The sequence below is a fragment of the Lycium ferocissimum genome, chromosome 3, assembly GCF_029784015.1.
Source record: "Lycium ferocissimum isolate CSIRO_LF1 chromosome 3, AGI_CSIRO_Lferr_CH_V1, whole genome shotgun sequence".
Taxonomy (NCBI): Eukaryota; Viridiplantae; Streptophyta; class Magnoliopsida; order Solanales; family Solanaceae; genus Lycium; species Lycium ferocissimum.
This window is the reverse complement of record NC_081344.1, coordinates 11,667,885-11,685,453: the sequence shown is the minus strand read 5'-3', so window position 1 is coordinate 11,685,453 and position 17,569 is coordinate 11,667,885. Positions and strand designations below refer to the sequence as shown.

The 17,569-nt window shown below is 33.5% G+C and overlaps 2 protein-coding genes across 8 annotated transcripts; both read right to left on the bottom strand.

The window, feature by feature from the left end:
- Positions 1-411: 411 nt before the first annotated feature.
- On the bottom strand, positions 412-7,589 carry LOC132049723 (uncharacterized). Of its 6 annotated transcripts, none has more exons than XM_059440637.1 (4): positions 7,070-7,585; positions 3,003-3,047; positions 646-728; positions 412-558 (listed from the first exon to the last, which is right to left on the bottom strand). In XM_059440637.1, the coding sequence occupies exons 1-3, from the start codon at positions 7,540-7,542 to the stop codon at positions 671-673; spliced, it is 576 nt and encodes a 191-aa protein (XP_059296620.1). In that variant the 5' UTR covers positions 7,543-7,585; the 3' UTR covers positions 412-558; positions 646-670. The 6 variants fall into 6 exon arrangements, with proteins under 6 accessions (XP_059296620.1, XP_059296621.1, XP_059296622.1 ...); XM_059440638.1 differs by having other exon boundaries at positions 668-728; XM_059440639.1 differs by lacking the exon at positions 3,003-3,047 and having other exon boundaries at positions 7,070-7,589.
- Positions 7,590-10,675: 3,086 nt separating this feature from the next.
- On the bottom strand, positions 10,676-14,015 carry LOC132049722 (actin-75). 2 transcript variants are annotated; one of them, XM_059440634.1, is made up of 5 exons: positions 13,933-14,015; positions 12,867-12,935; positions 12,331-12,724; positions 11,090-11,703; positions 10,676-11,000 (listed from the first exon to the last, which is right to left on the bottom strand). In XM_059440634.1, exons 2-5 carry the CDS (start codon positions 12,924-12,926, stop codon positions 10,935-10,937), a joined length of 1,134 nt encoding a protein of 377 aa, XP_059296617.1. In that variant the 5' UTR covers positions 12,927-12,935; positions 13,933-14,015; the 3' UTR covers positions 10,676-10,934. The 2 variants fall into 2 exon arrangements, with proteins under 2 accessions (XP_059296617.1, XP_059296618.1); XM_059440635.1 differs by lacking the exon at positions 13,933-14,015 and adding an exon at positions 13,835-13,857.
- Between the last annotated feature and the right edge of the window lie 3,554 nt (positions 14,016-17,569).

The window sequence follows — 17,569 nt, the reverse complement described above, 5'->3', positions numbered from 1 at the left end:
AGAGCCAACAGCACACTCTCATAATCCCAGCTTTGGCAATGGCAAGACACGGGGTTAATAATTAGAAATCCAAGTTTAATTATATGAGTGGGTCAAATTAATACATATAGTAGGAGTAATATAATTTTTATGGAGTAGCATATGAACCAGTCATACACTGCCACATGGCTTCTTATAAAGCCTCCTCTAGTCAGGGGTATTTTTAAGCCAAAAGATAACTTGAGGGCATTTTTTATCCAAATAGGTGAAAGGAGAGGCATTTTCGGACTAATAGGTAGAAGGAGGGTATTTTTTTGCCAAATTCAATAGGTTAGGGACATTTTTGGCCCTTTTCCGTAAAATAAATTCACTTTTCCTTTCTGCACTACCAGTCCACCACCAAAGTGTTACCTGATAACATAACCGATGTGCTAGTCTTTTAATTTCCAATTTCCATTTCTAGCTTCACAATGCAAGGATAAATATTTTTCTCTGACATCATACAGAATGATGGCGCCTACCTCATCAGGAAGGTGGAAGAAAAAGTAGATGTATATACATAAAATGCCTGTCAAGTTTCTGCATAGAGAATATACAACTCTATCAAAGCTTTAATCATATAAAAGAGCACCTGAAAATTTTGTAGGCTCAAATAAAGAATATAACCTAAAAATAAGATTAAATGTACAGTCTATGGTCCATCTTCACCATCTTTTATCAAATTACATATATCAGAGCATTCCACCAAACTGCAAGAAACATGTAGAAAGAAAAAAGAACAAGTCAGTCAATTTTCATTAACGAATATCAGTTACTCGGAAAAATTTATATGCTGGCAATCATGTTGCTCGCTGCGTGTACGCACTCAAAGTTTGAAACTGAAAAAATTAAGTGATTTCCAATGGATATTACAAGGAGAACATCCTAGCTTGCAGTGATTGATGCATCTTTTGTTTAGGATGAGCATTTCGACGTTTTGCTCAAACCGTCATCGTATTATTTGCTCCTAGTATTCATATATTCATTTTTACCTAGGTTCATTCACTGCCCTAAGCATCAATTTGACTTTCTCCGAATCTTTTGTCCAACAGAGAAATAGGTTTCAGCAAAATTAGCACTTCAATTTTAATTCAAGAATTGCAAAATTTAAAGGAACTTTTGGAGAAAGAAAACATGGAATAACAAGAAATACCAAAGATTTTAGTGGAAAGGTTGGCCTAGTTCCTCAGGCTTTAGGTTCTTGTACACGCTAAGCATCCAAAGGTTTTATCATTTCATTCATCTTCCTATAGATGGAAGTTCAATAACACAGTTCCAAAGAGAACTAAAACCAGCAAAACTAAGGTGCTGGTTTAAGCAAACAGTTAAACGAATAGATTGGTGAACTATCATGTATACGCTACAACAGTCCATATTTCTTGAATGCTTCTATTGCAAAAGAGAAATCACATACAGATGCGTAACTAAGCCATTGGTTTATTGGCTAAAGATTTGTATAATAGCTTAAAAACACTCCCCATGCTCTAAAATGTAGCTCAATTCCGACATTTATGTAAAATTTAGGTTCCACAAGGGCAAGACTGAGCATTCCTGTTTTGAAATGTCTGACCAATCTCATCTAAAAGCTTAAACTGTTAGAGAGTACACACTTTTAGTTATCTAATTATACTATGTCACAACACGCCTCCTCACCTGTGAATCTGATTCTTTCTCATGGCCCAAACACGTGGAAATATTTTTGTTTTTGGGAAGCAGTGACATTTGAACCCAAGACTTCTTACATGCTTTGATATTATTTTAAAGCGTGTCATCATCTTTATCTAAAAGCTTAAGCCATTATAAAGAGCACACTATTAATTACTTAATTATATGATCTCTCAACAATGAAAGAATGAGATTTGACTTAATTTAATTTCTTTTTTTGCAAATAATATGATGCTTCATAATCTTTTACTTCAGGAAGATCGAAGGATAAAAAAAAAAAAAAGAGTAGAATTGGTCTTAAAAGTTGAAGAGACAAGAAGAAAGACGGCGCATCATTTTGTCTTTTTCTCTCCTTGGTTTCACTTTTCTTCTTTCTCCTAATTATCTATTCATCCCTAACTGAAAAAAACTTCCTTAGTTACTTACTATGGTTACTGATTATGCCTTCCAATGTAGTAAGGATGTTGAAGATACATGATTTTAGATAGGTGTCGGAAATTAGATAGATGAAGGAGAAGAAAAGACAGATGTTCATTCACCTTTGGTACATAAGATACAGGAAACAAAGATGGAAGCGCTTTTAGCAGTACAGGCAAAACTTGTTCGACTTTTGTTTATGCAAAGTTGTAGGTTTAGTAACGGTAAAGAACAGACCATTTCAGGAAGAGTACAACTGATATTTGTTTTTTGCATCTTATGTGGAAACAACAACATGATGCCTTCTTTACTTTTACTTTAGGGAGGTTGAAAAGTAGGCTTGGTCTTAAAAGCAGAAGCCATAAGAGGAAGAAACACAGGGCCATTTCTGTTTATATCTATCTCCTTCATAGTAACTTCTTTTTTGTTGATTTTCAAATCAGGAACTTCCTCTTTATTTGCCTAATTTAGCAACTGATAGTACTTTCAGTGGAGTAAGGATGTTGAAGATATAAGATTTTTGGTAGGTCCTGGAAGTGAACACAGATATTCACTTGTTGGTAAGTAAGACAGGGTAAGCAAAGATTGATGTAATTGCGTGAAGAGGAAAATGACCTGGTCAATTGTTGAACACTGTTTCCTATTAACTAGACAAAACATGGTGTTATAATTTTTTATTCTACAGACCAAGCTAAGAGTACTAAACTTTGTAATATGGTGCACATACAAACTCGCAACATACAGTGACTTTCTCAGCATTGCATATTCTTTTAACAAGAATTTGGCAAGTGATGAGTTGCACAATAGTGAGTAGAACTTAGGAGAACAAATATAATATACTAAATGGAGGCATAATGAAAATGCCATATAAAGACTGATGACTATGAAGGAAAAATAGTTACCAGTATTTCCGACTGTGAAACCCTTGCTTAAACACCACCAGTGGCCTGAGACAAAAGAGGTAAAAGCAAACTTCAAATTGACTTTATCCACAGTGTCTCTTTGTCAAAATATCTTACATCCTGACCACGTTCAATCACTTCTACAGAAAGGAGTCTCTAATGCCATGGTCATTTTTCCTTTCCTGTCTTCTTTTTTATATAAAAAAATTGATGGAAAAGGGGGCTGGTTGGATTGGAGGATGACGAACTATGGTTATTTTAACTAGGTTATCATCTATCAATTAAGTAAATTAGAAATAGTATACCATGAAGTAGACATTTCTTTGCTTACAAGCATTTTCAATCATTATAAAGGAGGGATGAAAGAAAAAGGAACTGCAGAAGGCTAAATTAACCGACTAGAAGAAGTTGAATTACATACTATTAATCAAACTGCACCAACTATGTAAACTTCACTTACAATTTTAAAGTTGCAAAATATCTCTTCAGCTATGAGTACTCGATGTGTTTTTATCCGTCTATAGAAGACATGCTTCACCAATTGTCAACAATGAAACAAGCAAAACTAAGAGAGCTGTTTTGTATCTAAACGAAGTAATTTCAAACATAAAAAAAATGCTAGAAATAACTCCACACCCTTGTCTTCTTCACCCCGCAAGCAGTTCATGCTTTCTATCTAGTTTCCTAAGAGCATGAATCTCACGATTTCCTGCAGTTATGTTTTAAAATGTACCAAACATGCCTTTTTCTCCCCGAGTTTTTGTAATGAAGTAGCTGTGAACATTCTTCTACCTAACAAGCTGATTTCTTGATTGTCCGAAGCTTTAACCTTAAATAGTTTTCTACGTTAAAATCTAGCAGTAAATAAATGAATCCTAAAAACCACATGCACCAAGATTGAAGCTATAACTGAATTTTCTTGCCAACCCCCCCACCCCTCCTCTCTTTATTACCTCCTTACCCTCATTATGCGCGTGTTTCTGTCAACCTGACTGCAGAGCTAATTTTTAGTCGTTCTAGCAGGCTTAATAACCCTCCCCGTGGTCAACTACAAGCACTTGCAAATGGATTTTCTAAGAAACGGAGTTCATAATTCAGGTTAGAATACTAAAACTTCCTTATTCCAGCTTGGTGTCAATTGACAGCTTCATTCCTTCTTGTTTTGCAAGCTTAAATCTCCTCAAAATTAACATGAGCTAATAATGTTTTTCAGAATAAACCGTTCAACTGAAGCTTCAAGAATTTTTTGGGGTTCGCCTTCGTACTTGCAGTATATCTGGACTCTTCTTTCTTAAAGAGTATTTGTGTTAGAATATATGCAACTACTTATGTGGTGTAAAGTAGTATGCAAACCACTTCTGGATACAAATACAATATCACAAAGTTTTATCATTATTATGCAAGTTATCCGATTCCACCGCCCACATGCAGCCAGAAGTCTCATTTGAAATGACATATCTATCTCCTATACCAATTACTATCTAGGATTGATGTCATTAGTCATGTCACCTACGCGTCAATAAAACAGCTTACTGAGTAATCGTAATCACCCAACATCATGTCCAGTCAGTAGTTCACTGAGACTTGCCAGTTCACATTTCATGTCCGTGGACTTCTCCATCAGCTATCAACATAATCAGCACTATTGAGAATCCATGTCAGCAAATTGTCCAATCAGTGGTCGACGAAATGCCACATTAACAAAAAATACTAGAAGGCTGTCCATTTCATTTTCAATATTCTGATTCCAGTTTTTTCCATCCTTCCCGATTAGTGATATATATTCAGGTTCATCAGATAGCTACCTAATTATTGTAACCTCAATTGGGGTAGCTTACTTGGGAATGGTGTTTCATAGTCAATGGTGCAGGAAATGTGCTACATAAGTTGGCATTCTACCTATAATACAAAAGGACCGAGTGACATTGGTGTCACCCATTCACAAACTTTTGGTGTTTGCTCTAATATATTCTTTTGCATCATCATTGAACATATCTTTAGTCGAATAAAAATCTTCCTACCATGGTCACAATTGAGAGATCTATGTTGGAATGTGGAACTAAGAAAATACTAGTAGCAAAGAAAAGCTCCAATCCTGCATAGTCTTTATCCATCATTGCTATTTATCCTCTTAGAGAAACTTCTACTCCTTAGGAGAAAAAGTCTACCTACTTCCGGACTGGAGAATTTGACCTGAATCTCTTTCAGGTTAGAGAATTCAAGGAGGAGAAGAGATTTCCGATTCAAGTTGAACATAGTTAGATTAGGTAAGCTAGTAGCCTAGTTGTTCGAACTAATTAAAACGGTAGTTAGCTTTTTATATATAAGGGAATTGCACAAGTGTATATTAGAAATGGAGATATTTCTACATTTCCCAAAATTTGGACAAACTCTGGTCCTCTTCCTCTCACTCCATTTTTGTCTTAGCTAGTCTTTCTCAGCTGAAGTAAGTTCATTTTCTAACAAATACAAAGGGCAAAATCTATCTCATACGGAATTAGAAAGATATACAAAGAACTGTTGGTCGTCATACTTCAATGGAATAACAATAATCCATTAGCAAATCAAAAGGAACAGGGACATCATGAATTCCAATTCAAGTTGTACATAGTTAGATTAGGTAAGCTAAGAGATTAGTTGTTCAAACTCATTAAAAAGGTGGTTAGGTTTTTCTGTATAACGGGCATTGCACAAGTGCATATTAGAAATGGAGATATTTCTACATTTCCCAAATTTTGGACAAAACTCTGGTCCTTTTTCTCTCAATCCATTTCTGTCTTAACTAGTCTTTCTTAGCTGAATTAACTTCATCTTCTAACAAATACAAAGGGCAAAATCTATCTCTTATAGAATTAGACAGATATACAAAGAACTGTCTCAAAATGAACAGGGTACATCATGAAGTTTAATGAAGGCTTGGTAGTCAATTAGTGGAAATTACATGCAAATTGAAACATACTCCCCCCATCCGAATTTATGTGGCACCATTTCCTTTTTCGTCAATCCCAAAAGAATGTTACCTTTCTATAATTAAAACAACTTAACTTTAAAATTACTTTTTGACCCTTAATGAAATGATCTATAGCCACACAAAAACTCTCTCCGGTTCAAAATAAGTGTCCACTTACAAAATCAAGAAGGAATTAACTTTATCTTTTCAGATTTTCCCCTATTAACTCAAGGCAATAAATAAGCAAGAGTTCTTATTAATTAAGGATAGTTTAGTCAAAATAGCTACTCTCTCCGTCCCAAAAAGATTGACACTTTTCGCTTTTCGAGAGTCAAACGAGTTGTTCTTTGACCATAATTTTTTCATACGTCTTTTAACTATTTTAAATTATTTATTATGGTGACTTATAGTACTTAGTTTTCAAATATGTAAATTTTATTTCGAAAAAATAAAAGATTCTATGTTAAATCACACGTCAAAATTAAAAAGTTTGACTCTCGAAAAGCTAAAAGTGCCAATCTTTTTGGGACAGAGAGAGTATTTCTTTCAATGAGTTAGTATTTTTTTAAGGGGTTGTTTGGTTTGAAGACAAGTTATGATGGGATTAGTTATATTGGAATTATTTATGTTGGGATTCGTTATCATGATATTATTTCCTATTGATTGTTTAGTTTGTTGTATTAAAAGTAAAATGCATTGCATAATTTTTAAGAAAAAGTTGTTTGTTTACAAAAATACCTCTAACGTGTTTAGTAGAAAAAGGGTTTGAGGACGTCAGAGCTATTTTTGTCATTTTTATTAATTTATCCTGGGATAACTAGTTGTGGGATTGTTATTCCACCCTATGCCAGGAATAACTTATACTGGTACTATTATTTAATCCTGAGATAACATATCCCAGGATCGGTAACCAAACAAGGGATATGGTGATATTAAATTCTTATGCCAGGATTATTTTTCCTTATCCATCATTACCAAACGACCCCTAAGGGCGTGAAAACGACTAAGTGGACACTTACTTTGAACCTGAGGGAGCATGTAAAGTTTGTTTTAGATCACCAATTTCAAAATTCTTTTAAGTCAAATAGTGTTAAATAAATTGGTACGGAGGGAGTACCTTCTAACGTTAAGAGGACCTTCACCAGGAGATCCACTACCACCACGAATACAAGTATTCACACATTTAACCGTACAACTCTCTGCTTGTCTTGACTTTGGTCTTTGAATCCTAGCCTTCTTACATTCCTTCTGTCCATCACTACAATCACCAGACAGCGTTTGCGGTACGTTTGAAAATGTCTCCTCTCCAATTATTTCCTGTTGCGTTTCACTCTTCGCCGCCGCCGCCACTGCCACCGCATCCGCTCCATTCACCGCCACTATCACCGCCGCAGCTGCCGCCAGTATCGCCGCAGTTATTATTGGCTTACGTGCCTTAGTAGTAGCAGAGACACGTGTCTGTTTTTCCGTTATAGTAGTTGTGGCAGTTATTTGTAGTCTTTTGGGAGAATTGTGAGAGGTATAGCCATAGCTGACCATCCACTGTGGATATCTACAGAGAGTTGTTGAACACAAGCAAGAAGTTCCCATTTGCCAATTTACTGAAATGATTTTTGCAATTTTCTTTCATTTGTGGAGAGACCTCAACTTAGAATTTGGAAAGTTTACCCACCTCAAGTTTTATTTTATACACTTTGGGTCCGCTCATCCTATTCCATCACGCTTTGGTCGAGTTAGTTCCTCATGGTTACTCCCGCCAATTCATTTTACTTGTCATATTTTTTTTTTGCGCGCCCCTTACTGAAAGTAGTTTAGGTTTTTATTATTTGATCTCAATTAATATTACTCTTCTCTTTTTTGCCAAAATAATCACTCTCTACATTTATTGAGTAAGAGTAAAGGTGAAAATTAAAGTAGTTAATTATAATTTGATTTTCTAAAATAACAATTATTTTGGACCATCTATTTTTAGTGAGAGGACGGCAATTAAATTCAACCGGAGGCAGGGGTGGACCCTTGTACTATTTTTTGGTGCTCGAGCCCCCATTAACTGTGGCGAATACTTTATGTAGAAATATAGAAAATATTGAAATATTGGTATAAAATAATAAATAGTACCCAGGAAGCAATAAAAGATCTTGGTGTTCTGGTTAAAAAGTTGTAGCCTAAAAAGCTAACCAGAAGGGGCCAAGTTCAAATTCCACTCAAAGTAATAATTTTTTTTTTATTGATTTTAAGATGAGCACCCATGAACATTGAATTCTGGATCCGCCACTCCGGAGGGAGTACTAAACTTTACCCTTGTGCCAGTTTAGTAACAACTACTTTTCGTTTCAATGGAAACGGTTCTAAGTATAGCCCTAAAGTTTGGCATTTATTTTTTATATATATAAAATATGCCATGTTACTACTCATAGGAGCTCCCTCCACAATCTTTTACCAACTTAAATATGCGCCTCTCACTAACGGTTTTCCACGGTAAAAGTACCTGATGGAAGCGACATAGAAGAGTTATTTGGACCTTTTTAATTCCTTCAAAAGTATGTTCGAATTTTTTCAATTTTCAAAGGTATGCTTCAAATTATTGCATTGAATACGTATGATTTATCTTTAGTAGGAAATGAAATAATTTGTAGCATGCCCTGAACAATTAAAAATATCTAAATATACCCCTATGTGGGCTCCTATGAGGCAGTAGGTTGACGAATTACTACAATATAGAAGCATGGGTTAAAACCCATGCTTCGTCGTCCGTAAGCATTAGAAAAAAAAAAAAAAAAAAAAAAAAAAAAAAAAAAGAGGGTGGTCCCCATATTAACACCAACCACTATTAAAAAAAAAAAATACCAACCAATATTAAAAAAAAAAAAACACCAACCAATATTTAAAAAAAAAAAAAAAAAAAAAAGTAAAAAAAGTGAAACCCACCATCTCTAAACTCACGAAAAAAAAAAAAGTGGATCCGTATTAACAAAATCAAGAAATATAAAAAAAAAGTGAATCCCATATTAAAAAACAAAGAATGTAAAAAAAAGTGTAAACTTTGTATTCGTAGCAAACATTTAATATAATAAAGTTTTAGATACGAAAGACAAACTACAATGTTATATTAATCGTGTTTTGAATATATATATATATATATTATATGCATAAAAATAGTAAGAAACTAATAATGTCCAAAAGGGGGCCCCATACTAAACAACACCAAGCAATATAAAAAAAAAAAAGAAGAAACCATATAAAGCATGGGTTTAGACCCATGCTTCGTCCTCCGTTGTCCCTTAAAAAAAAAAAGGGTGTGGGCCCCATACTAAATAACATCGAGCAATACAAAAAAAAAACAAAAAAAAAAGGAAAAAAAGTGGAACTCACCACTCCGAACTCATGGAAAAAAAAAAAAGTGGACCTCATATTAACAAAATCAAGCAATATAAAAAAAAAAAGTGAACCCCATATTAAAAAAAAGATAATGTTAAAAAAAAAAGTGCAGACTTTGTATTCGTAGCAAACACTAATATAATAAAGTTTTAGATACGGAACACAAACTACAATGTTATATTAATCGTGTTTTAAACATAGTGTATATATATATATATATATATGCATAAAAATAGTGCAAATTAATAATGTCAAAAAAAAAAGTGCACCCCATATTAAAAAATCAAACAATATTCATATAATTTTCAAAGTATCTCATTAAGTCAATAATGATGGATTCGTTGCCACGTGCGTATCAATCCATTAGTGGGAGCAAATGAAATTGCTTTTCTTCAAAAGGTTAAGTAGTCAAACCATACAATTTTTTTTTTTTTTTTTTTTTTTTTGCTATTCCGCCATGTCATTTATTTGTTATGTTTACTAAAATAAATATACTTAAAATATTTATATTTTAAAATAAGATAGAATTTAATTACTTTTTTATTTTTATTCTTACTCTAATAAATGTGAAAAGAGATTAATGTCGTAAAAAAAAAAATATATCAAATGGAGATCAAATAATGAATAAGGTAAATGTCAAATTATAATTCTAATCGACGTTTTCTTAAAAAACCATGCAAAAGACAATATGACAAGTAATGAGCTAAACCGAGAATATTTACCAAAAATTAAAAAAATAGTATTTCTTCGTTTAAATAGAAAATCAATTTCTACTTTGTTTTGTTTTAAACATGTAAAATTAATTTAATAATTTGAATTTGAATTATCCAAATCAAAATTTGATAAAAAATAATAAGTATTTTACACCTTTAAATTAATCGAATTAAAATTGAAAGTATCAACTGATGCTTAAATATTGCTATTATTTTATCTCAAAGAGAGGAAAATAGTTTCTTTTTAAACAAGTCTTCTCTTTTAAAAAATATTAATAAATTTGCCGATTTTGTATTCGTAGCAAACATTAATATAATAAAGTTTTAGATACGGAGCACAAACTACAATGTTATATTAATCGTATTTTGAACATAATATATATATATATATATATATATATATATATATATATATATATATATATATATATATATATATAATCACTATCTAAAGATAACTACATACACATATACGCACTATAATATAAAGCGTTGGGCCCGTGCGCAGCACGGGCATAGGCCGTCTAGTATCATATATAAGACAAATTACAAACTTAGAAGCAAATTTAGAAGGCGCGCGTAATAAGAAATCCCGGCAAAGATTAAGAACCATGAAATACAATAGAACTTCCTTGAACAATGCATAATGAAAAGATTCAATTGAGTTGAACAATTTATTACATTTGTCCTCTTTAGATCTTACTGGACTAAAACAAATAGAAAAAAAGAATGAGGACACGGAAATATGACAACATTATCATTGACAATCAAATAAAACTAGAAACCTGAAAATAGTTCAACAGGCAATAACTATATTTAGCTGCTATCCAGGAACAAAACAAAAACAACATAGGCATGGCTATCAGAGAGACATATTTATCTTTGTTCTGATTAGAAGCACTTCCTATGCACAATCGAGGGGCCAGACTCATCGAACTCTGCCTTAGCAATCCACATCTACATTTTCAAGAAAAACATTTTAAGCATCGATTATTGCAAAGATAATGACTAATGATATAGTAAAATAATCGAAAACTAATGCTTACCTGCTGGAAGGTACTGAGGGATGCCAAGATGGAACCTCCGATCCAGACACTATACTTCCTTTCAGGGGGAGCGACAACCTTAATCTTCATGCTGCTAGGCGCTAAGGCAGTGATCTCCTTGCTCATTCTGTCAGCGATACCAGGAAACATAGTGGATCCACCACTGAGTACGATGTTCCCGTACAGATCCTTCCTGATATCAACATCACACTTCATTATAGAATTGTATGTCGTCTCATGGATACCAGCAGCTTCCATTCCGATAGTGGAAGGCTGGAACAGCACTTCTGGGCATCGGAAACGCTCAGCTCCAATGGTAATCACTTGGCCATCTGGCAGTTCAAAGTTCTTCTCGACAGAGCTGCTCGACTTAACCATGTCCAGCTCCTGCTCAAAGTCAAGAGCAATGTATGCCAGCTTCTCCTTCATGTCCCTCACAATTTCCTTCTCAGCACTGGTGGTGAATGAGTATCCGCGCTCGGTGAGGATTTTTGCCAAATGCTCTGTGAGGTCACGGCCAGCAAGGTCAAGACGTAGGATCGCATGGGGAAGTGCATAACCTTCGTAGATAGGAACTGTGTGGCTAACACCATCTCCGGAATCCAAAACAATACCTACAATAAACCACACAGATTTCAGGTAGACAAGAATCATATGCAGTCAGACCTCTCTATAACAGCCATCCTCTATAACAACATTTCATTATAACAATCATATTTTATGTGGAACCGATCTTTCATGTTATGTTTTATTTTATGTTCTCTATAACAACATTTCGCTAGAGCAGCAAAAAATATCCAGACAAATGACGTTGTTATAGAGAGGATTGACTGTATTCCCTCAATACAATTCATCTCAACAGTCTGCACAAATTTGAATAAATGAACCACCCCAAGTCACTTTTGTAACTATGTGCTGAGCTTTTATTTATGTTTATTCATTAACCGTAACCTTTTGTTCAACCTAGTACAAATGATTCTTCACTTGTTACCACGTTAGTAAAATTCATTAAAAAAAATTCCACTTCTTTTCCAACACTTCTCCATCCATATTCATAATTCAGTAATAAATAATGACATTCACAATCATCTAACATCTCCAACAAAATTCATCAACAAAGGGGTCGCTATATATAAGTCATATATCCAAGAGATAGGTTCCTCGTCAGATGGATCTTTAATTATAGACAAATTGAAAATGATCAACATCAAAAAAGAAAGTGCAGAATGTAGATGTCTTACCAGTAGTACGACCACTAGCATATAAAGACAGAACAGCTTGAATTGCAACATACATTGCAGGGCAATTGAAGGTTTCGAACATTATTTGAGTCATTTTCTCACGATTGGCCTTTGGGTTGAGAGGTGCTTCAGTAAGCAAAACCGGATGCTCTTCTGGAGCAACTCGAAGTTCATTGTAGAAAGTGTGATGCCAAATCTTCTCCATGTCATCCCAGTTATTCACTATACCATGTTCAATGGGATACTTCAATGACAGAATACCACGTTTTGACTGGGCCTCGTCCCCAACATAGGCATCCTTCTGCCCCATACCAACCATCACTCCAGTGTGACGGGGACGCCCAACGATACTTGGAAAAACTGCCCTTGGGGCATCATCTCCAGCAAAACCAGCCTAAATATGAAACACAAACTACAGCTCAGAACAGAATTTTCGAACTTCTATGACCATTTATTGCTTCCGATTCAAGGAAAAGATAAATAACAAGGACCAATAAGGAAAATTAGATGGTGACAATTGACAATCAATTCATTACCTTGACCATACCAGTACCATTGTCACAAACAAGAGGTTGAATGTCATCAACATCTGCCATTTTTTACAACTGCTATAAAGAAAAAATAAGTTAGCGACAGATAACACCTCAGAAGCAAACATATCATTGACCATACAAAACAGATTTTCAAGAAACACATTTGATACATACAGACAACTAAAAAGCATTAGGCAGCTCCAATCTAGTTGCACATGCAGTATCTTATATTTGACAGAAGCTGAATGAATTTCACTGCAAAGTTTCCTCAGCATCTCCAAGTTCATTGCAGTTTCCCATACATATATAAGGGGGAGGGAAAATGAGTAAATTTATTTATATCCCTCGTCCCTTCTCGAGTTTTCCATACTTCCTTTCCTCAACATTCCAAGAAATGCTCACGACGCAACTAAACAATTTGGAATGACACTCACTCAACGGCTTTACACAAATGTTCCTTTTCTAGGTGACCATTTAGATTTTATCCCTATTTTTAAAAATTGTGCAAATATAGCCCTTGGGATTGACAAGACATTAGATTGTCCGTCTAACATCTACTAAAGTTTAGACGCGGTCTGACGTTTTCACATAAGATTTTCAGTTTGCTCAAAAAGGATCTTTAAACCGTAGCCTAAAAGGTCCATAAATTGCACGAGAAATAAAAAGGGGGTCATTTAATAAATGACCGTCTCAAGGAGGGACAATGGATGAAAATATATCAACACGAAACTTAAGAGAAAAGGATAATTGCAAACAAAAAAAAACAGTTTCTTGATCAATGCATATATATCACATTAAATATGAAAAAAATAAAATCAATCCCCTTAACAAATCAAGAGGAGTTAAAACACAAAAATAAGGAGGCAAATGGACAAACAAATACAGTGTAACAGACTGCCTAATGGGAAAACGAATGCATAACAACATTTTAATAAATGGTTCACATTTCAGAAAGCGAATAACTTACGTACATGCACTAGCAAAATGAAAAAAAAAAATAGGAAAACATTTACGCAATGAATCGAACAAGACGTACATATTAATTTGAAAAGATCATAATTATTCTCACCTTTTATTTGCTCCTAGAATTTGCGTATGAATGAACAAAATGGATAGTGCTTTGTGAGAAGGAAGAAATGAAGAAAAAGAAGAAGGGAAACGGTAAGTTCGGATCTGGGGAGCAAGCGTTGCCCTATACGTGTATACAAGTGCACATACAAAGGGTTGAGCAAAATTAATCCATTGATTTTCCTATTAATCCTACACATTAGGCTGTCAATTATTTAAATTTTAGTCTATTAGATATATGTACTTTTTTTTTCTTTTACGATCGCTTATATGTATCGTTTACCATTATTCCATCTATTATAATTGCATGATTTTCAAAACTAGTCTTCCCTATACATCTATTATCGTCAATTATTTTCATTGTTTCATAATTAATGTTACTACTCAGTCCGTCCACTTTTACTTGTCCGCTATACTAAAAATATCTGTCCAATTTTACTTGTTCAATTTAGAAAATAAAGACAACATTTATCACTTAGTTCCTAATTTATCCTTATTATTAACTATAATTACTTCCCAATGCCTTTTGCAAAACATTGAATTAATTATATTCAAAGGGTAATATAGTAAACTTATCATTTTATTAGTTACTTCTTAAGGGGTTGTGCCAAGTCATCATGGACAAGTAAAAATAAACAGAGGGAGTAGTATTAGCTACGATAGTATAACCACCACCACAAATCACTTTCTCTGCTAGACTCCACCACACGAACCACTACCACGGTCTACCACCAACTACATACCTCTACTCTCTCCATCTCAATTTATGTGGCGTCGTCGGGATTTCGAGAGTCAAATAATTTTGACTTTTGTCGATTTCTTCATGTCTTTTAAATATTTTAGATTGTTAATTATTATGGCATGTAGTATTGTTCACAAAGTTTTCAAATATGTTTTTAAAATAATTAAAAAAAAAAATGTTTGAAATTACGATAATTATTAAGATGTTTAACTCCTGAATAAATTGAGAACAAAAGAAGTACATTGAACCATCATGTCATCACATTTTGATTTTTCAATAGAAATTGGATTTTCTATTCAATAGAAATTAACATTTTAAAAAGGTTTGACTAGGTGAACAGGCATCCCTTTCTTGAGGGAGAGTCATTTATGTGTTTTTGTCTCTTATATTCACAAGGAAAAATGTTAATTTTTTTTATTTATTATTTTATTCTATATTTGTTATTTGCTTATCTATTGGTTCATGAAAGCCCCCATATTATTTTTGATCTCTAATATGTTGTCCCTCCGACTGATGGTGCAGCCACGTAGATAAACTAAACATAATATCCAAATTTATAACTAAATTATCAAATAGTTTTATATATACCGTTTTCAATAATTTTCAACGTACTCCTGAATAATTGAAAATATCCCAATATATTTAATTCTGAACAATTGGAAAAGGCTCAAATATCTCATTGTGTGTTGTATCAGCCAAATCAAATCAATACCATACATCGAAGGGCATATTTGAGGCCAAAATAACAATGGAGCTTGGAGGCTTTCATGAATTACTCTTTTCGGATAAAAAAAAAAGTGTTCACTTAGCCTTTTTTTCTTGGGTAAAACAGAGTGCCCAATTATCAAATCAAGAAAGAATTGACCTTATTTTTCATATTTGCTCCTATTAAGTGTTATGTAATCAAATTCCAATACCTATTTAATTAGGGGCAGTTTAGTCAAATTATCTATTTTTATCTAGCAATTAATATTTTTCTAAGAGGTGCAAATAGCTAAGTGAACACTCTTTTCGATCCGGAGGGAGTAATAGGTAAAAGAGGACAAATATAAAAAAACAAAATCACTAACTTAAGGATATATATGAACCTTTTCCCTATTCATAAATAATCTCTCTATATATATAAAATTGTAGGACATAAGCCTGCCTATGTGGCACTCTCTAAAGCCAGAATTTCTATTTATCTTTTATCTCAAACTAGGTAACTTATCCGCGCTTCGCGCGGGGATAGAAATATCAATAAATTAATAATAGCCACATATTATAAAATTTCAAACAATTTTATATGTTCACACACACACGCACACACAATTTTATAGAGAGAGAGAGAGAGAGAGAGAGAGAGAGATTTTTCCTTAAAATTAACTCATGTAAACAAAGAAAATAATCAAGAAAATTTGATCTCCGTACGTGCATATGAATATAGCATAAATAAATATAATATTAACTTGTACATTTAATGTGCATATAAGTATTAATTTTTTTTTCTCTTTGAACAAATATTAGTGCTTTCAAATTTCTCCTTATTTAAAATCCAAAAAAAAATTATAAAACAAAGAGGAATGAAATAAAACGTCCAAAATCTGACCTAAATCCACAAAATAATATTGCATATATCAATTTTATAATTTTTGTCTTTCAGTTAACATTCCATTTTCTTTAAGATTACCCGTTTATCTTTTTACTTCGTTTTGCCATTGTTATTTCCTTGCCAATGTCTAGCAACCTTCCAATATATATTAATTCTCTTTCAACCTCAATTATTATATACTAAAATTTCTCAAAATTTTAAGAATGTTAAATTCCTTTGAAAGTTTCTCCTATAAACTCAACATATACATCAAAAAGTTCGGAGAGAATTCACAAGAGTTCATATGGATAATATTCCAAACTTCGGTCTTTTTAAAAAATATCTTTTCGTCTTTCACTTGAATAGGTTATCACATTGGAATCACTAAAGGAGAAATAAAAATAACATGGCCAAGAGTAAAAGAGAGCAAGAAAGAAAAAAGCATATTAAGAAAAAAAAAGTAAAGAAAAAAAAAATCTTAAATAAGAGACACACATTGAGATTTAGAAGAACTTTTGCCAAACTCTTGGTCAACAACAAACAAATTTATTGAAGAGGTGGACACCTTACACATTTACTGTAATCCTTTCGCATTTAAAAGAAAGATATAATTAAGGAGGAATAGATAATTAGCATTTTAACCGATAAAATAGAATAAAATGAAGTACGTTATAGTTTATACCTTACTTTTGGTATGGTGATAAAATATGATACTGTTCGAAGGATTGCTTATATCAATAAAACACACCACATTAGAAAAAGCCGCAATATCAGAATATTAAAGAACTACAACGATCTTTGTATCATTATACTCTAGAAAACCCGAGCTAGCACCAAAATATGGAATCAATTGGACATAAAATAGATCTTTGCGAAATGGCATTGGGAACACATCTATATGAGAACTATATACCTGTGAATTTAAGGGAAAGGGGTGAAGATAGAGGAGGTGAATTTAAGGTCACTACAAAAAAAGGCTCCATTTGCGGGGGTTAAATTCACACATTGCGGCGGTTGTTAACCCCCGCTATCCGCTGTAGCAGCGGTCCACAAAACCCCCCCAATTCTTGTCGGCGCAAGCATTTTGCGGAGCTTGTTTTCCTGACCGCTGCAACACAATTGCGGCGGTTGTGTGATGTATTTAGCGGCGGTTCTGACCTCCGCAATTGCTATTTAATTTTTTTATTAAAAAATGTTCGGGGTTAAAACCCCCACAATTCATTTATTTAGCGGGGGTTACAACCTGCGAAAGCTTGAATACATTTGACCGGCTAGCCATTGTTAGCTATGCTATTACGATACCTTTTTTTGGGACAATTATTACTC

Coding starts and splice junctions, on each gene's coding strand:
- LOC132049722 (XM_059440634.1), bottom strand. CDS start 12,926: ATGGCAGATGTTGATGACATTCAACCTCTTGTTTGTGACAATGGTACT. Junction 11,704..12,330: donor TGCTAGTGGTCGTACTACTG/GTAAGACATCTA, acceptor GGTTTATTGTAG/GTATTGTTTTGGATTCCGGA. Junction 11,001..11,089: donor CCCTCAGTACCTTCCAGCAG/GTAAGCATTAGT, acceptor TTGAAAATGTAG/ATGTGGATTGCTAAGGCAGA.
- LOC132049723 (XM_059440637.1), bottom strand. CDS start 7,542: ATGGGAACTTCTTGCTTGTGTTCAACAACTCTCTGTAGATATCCACAG. Junction 3,048..7,069: donor GGTCCTCTTAACGTTAGAAG/GTACTCCCTCCG, acceptor CTTTTGTCTCAG/GCCACTGGTGGTGTTTAAGC. Junction 729..3,002: donor TTTCACAGTCGGAAATACTG/GTAACTATTTTT, acceptor TGTTTCTTGCAG/TTTGGTGGAATGCTCTGATA.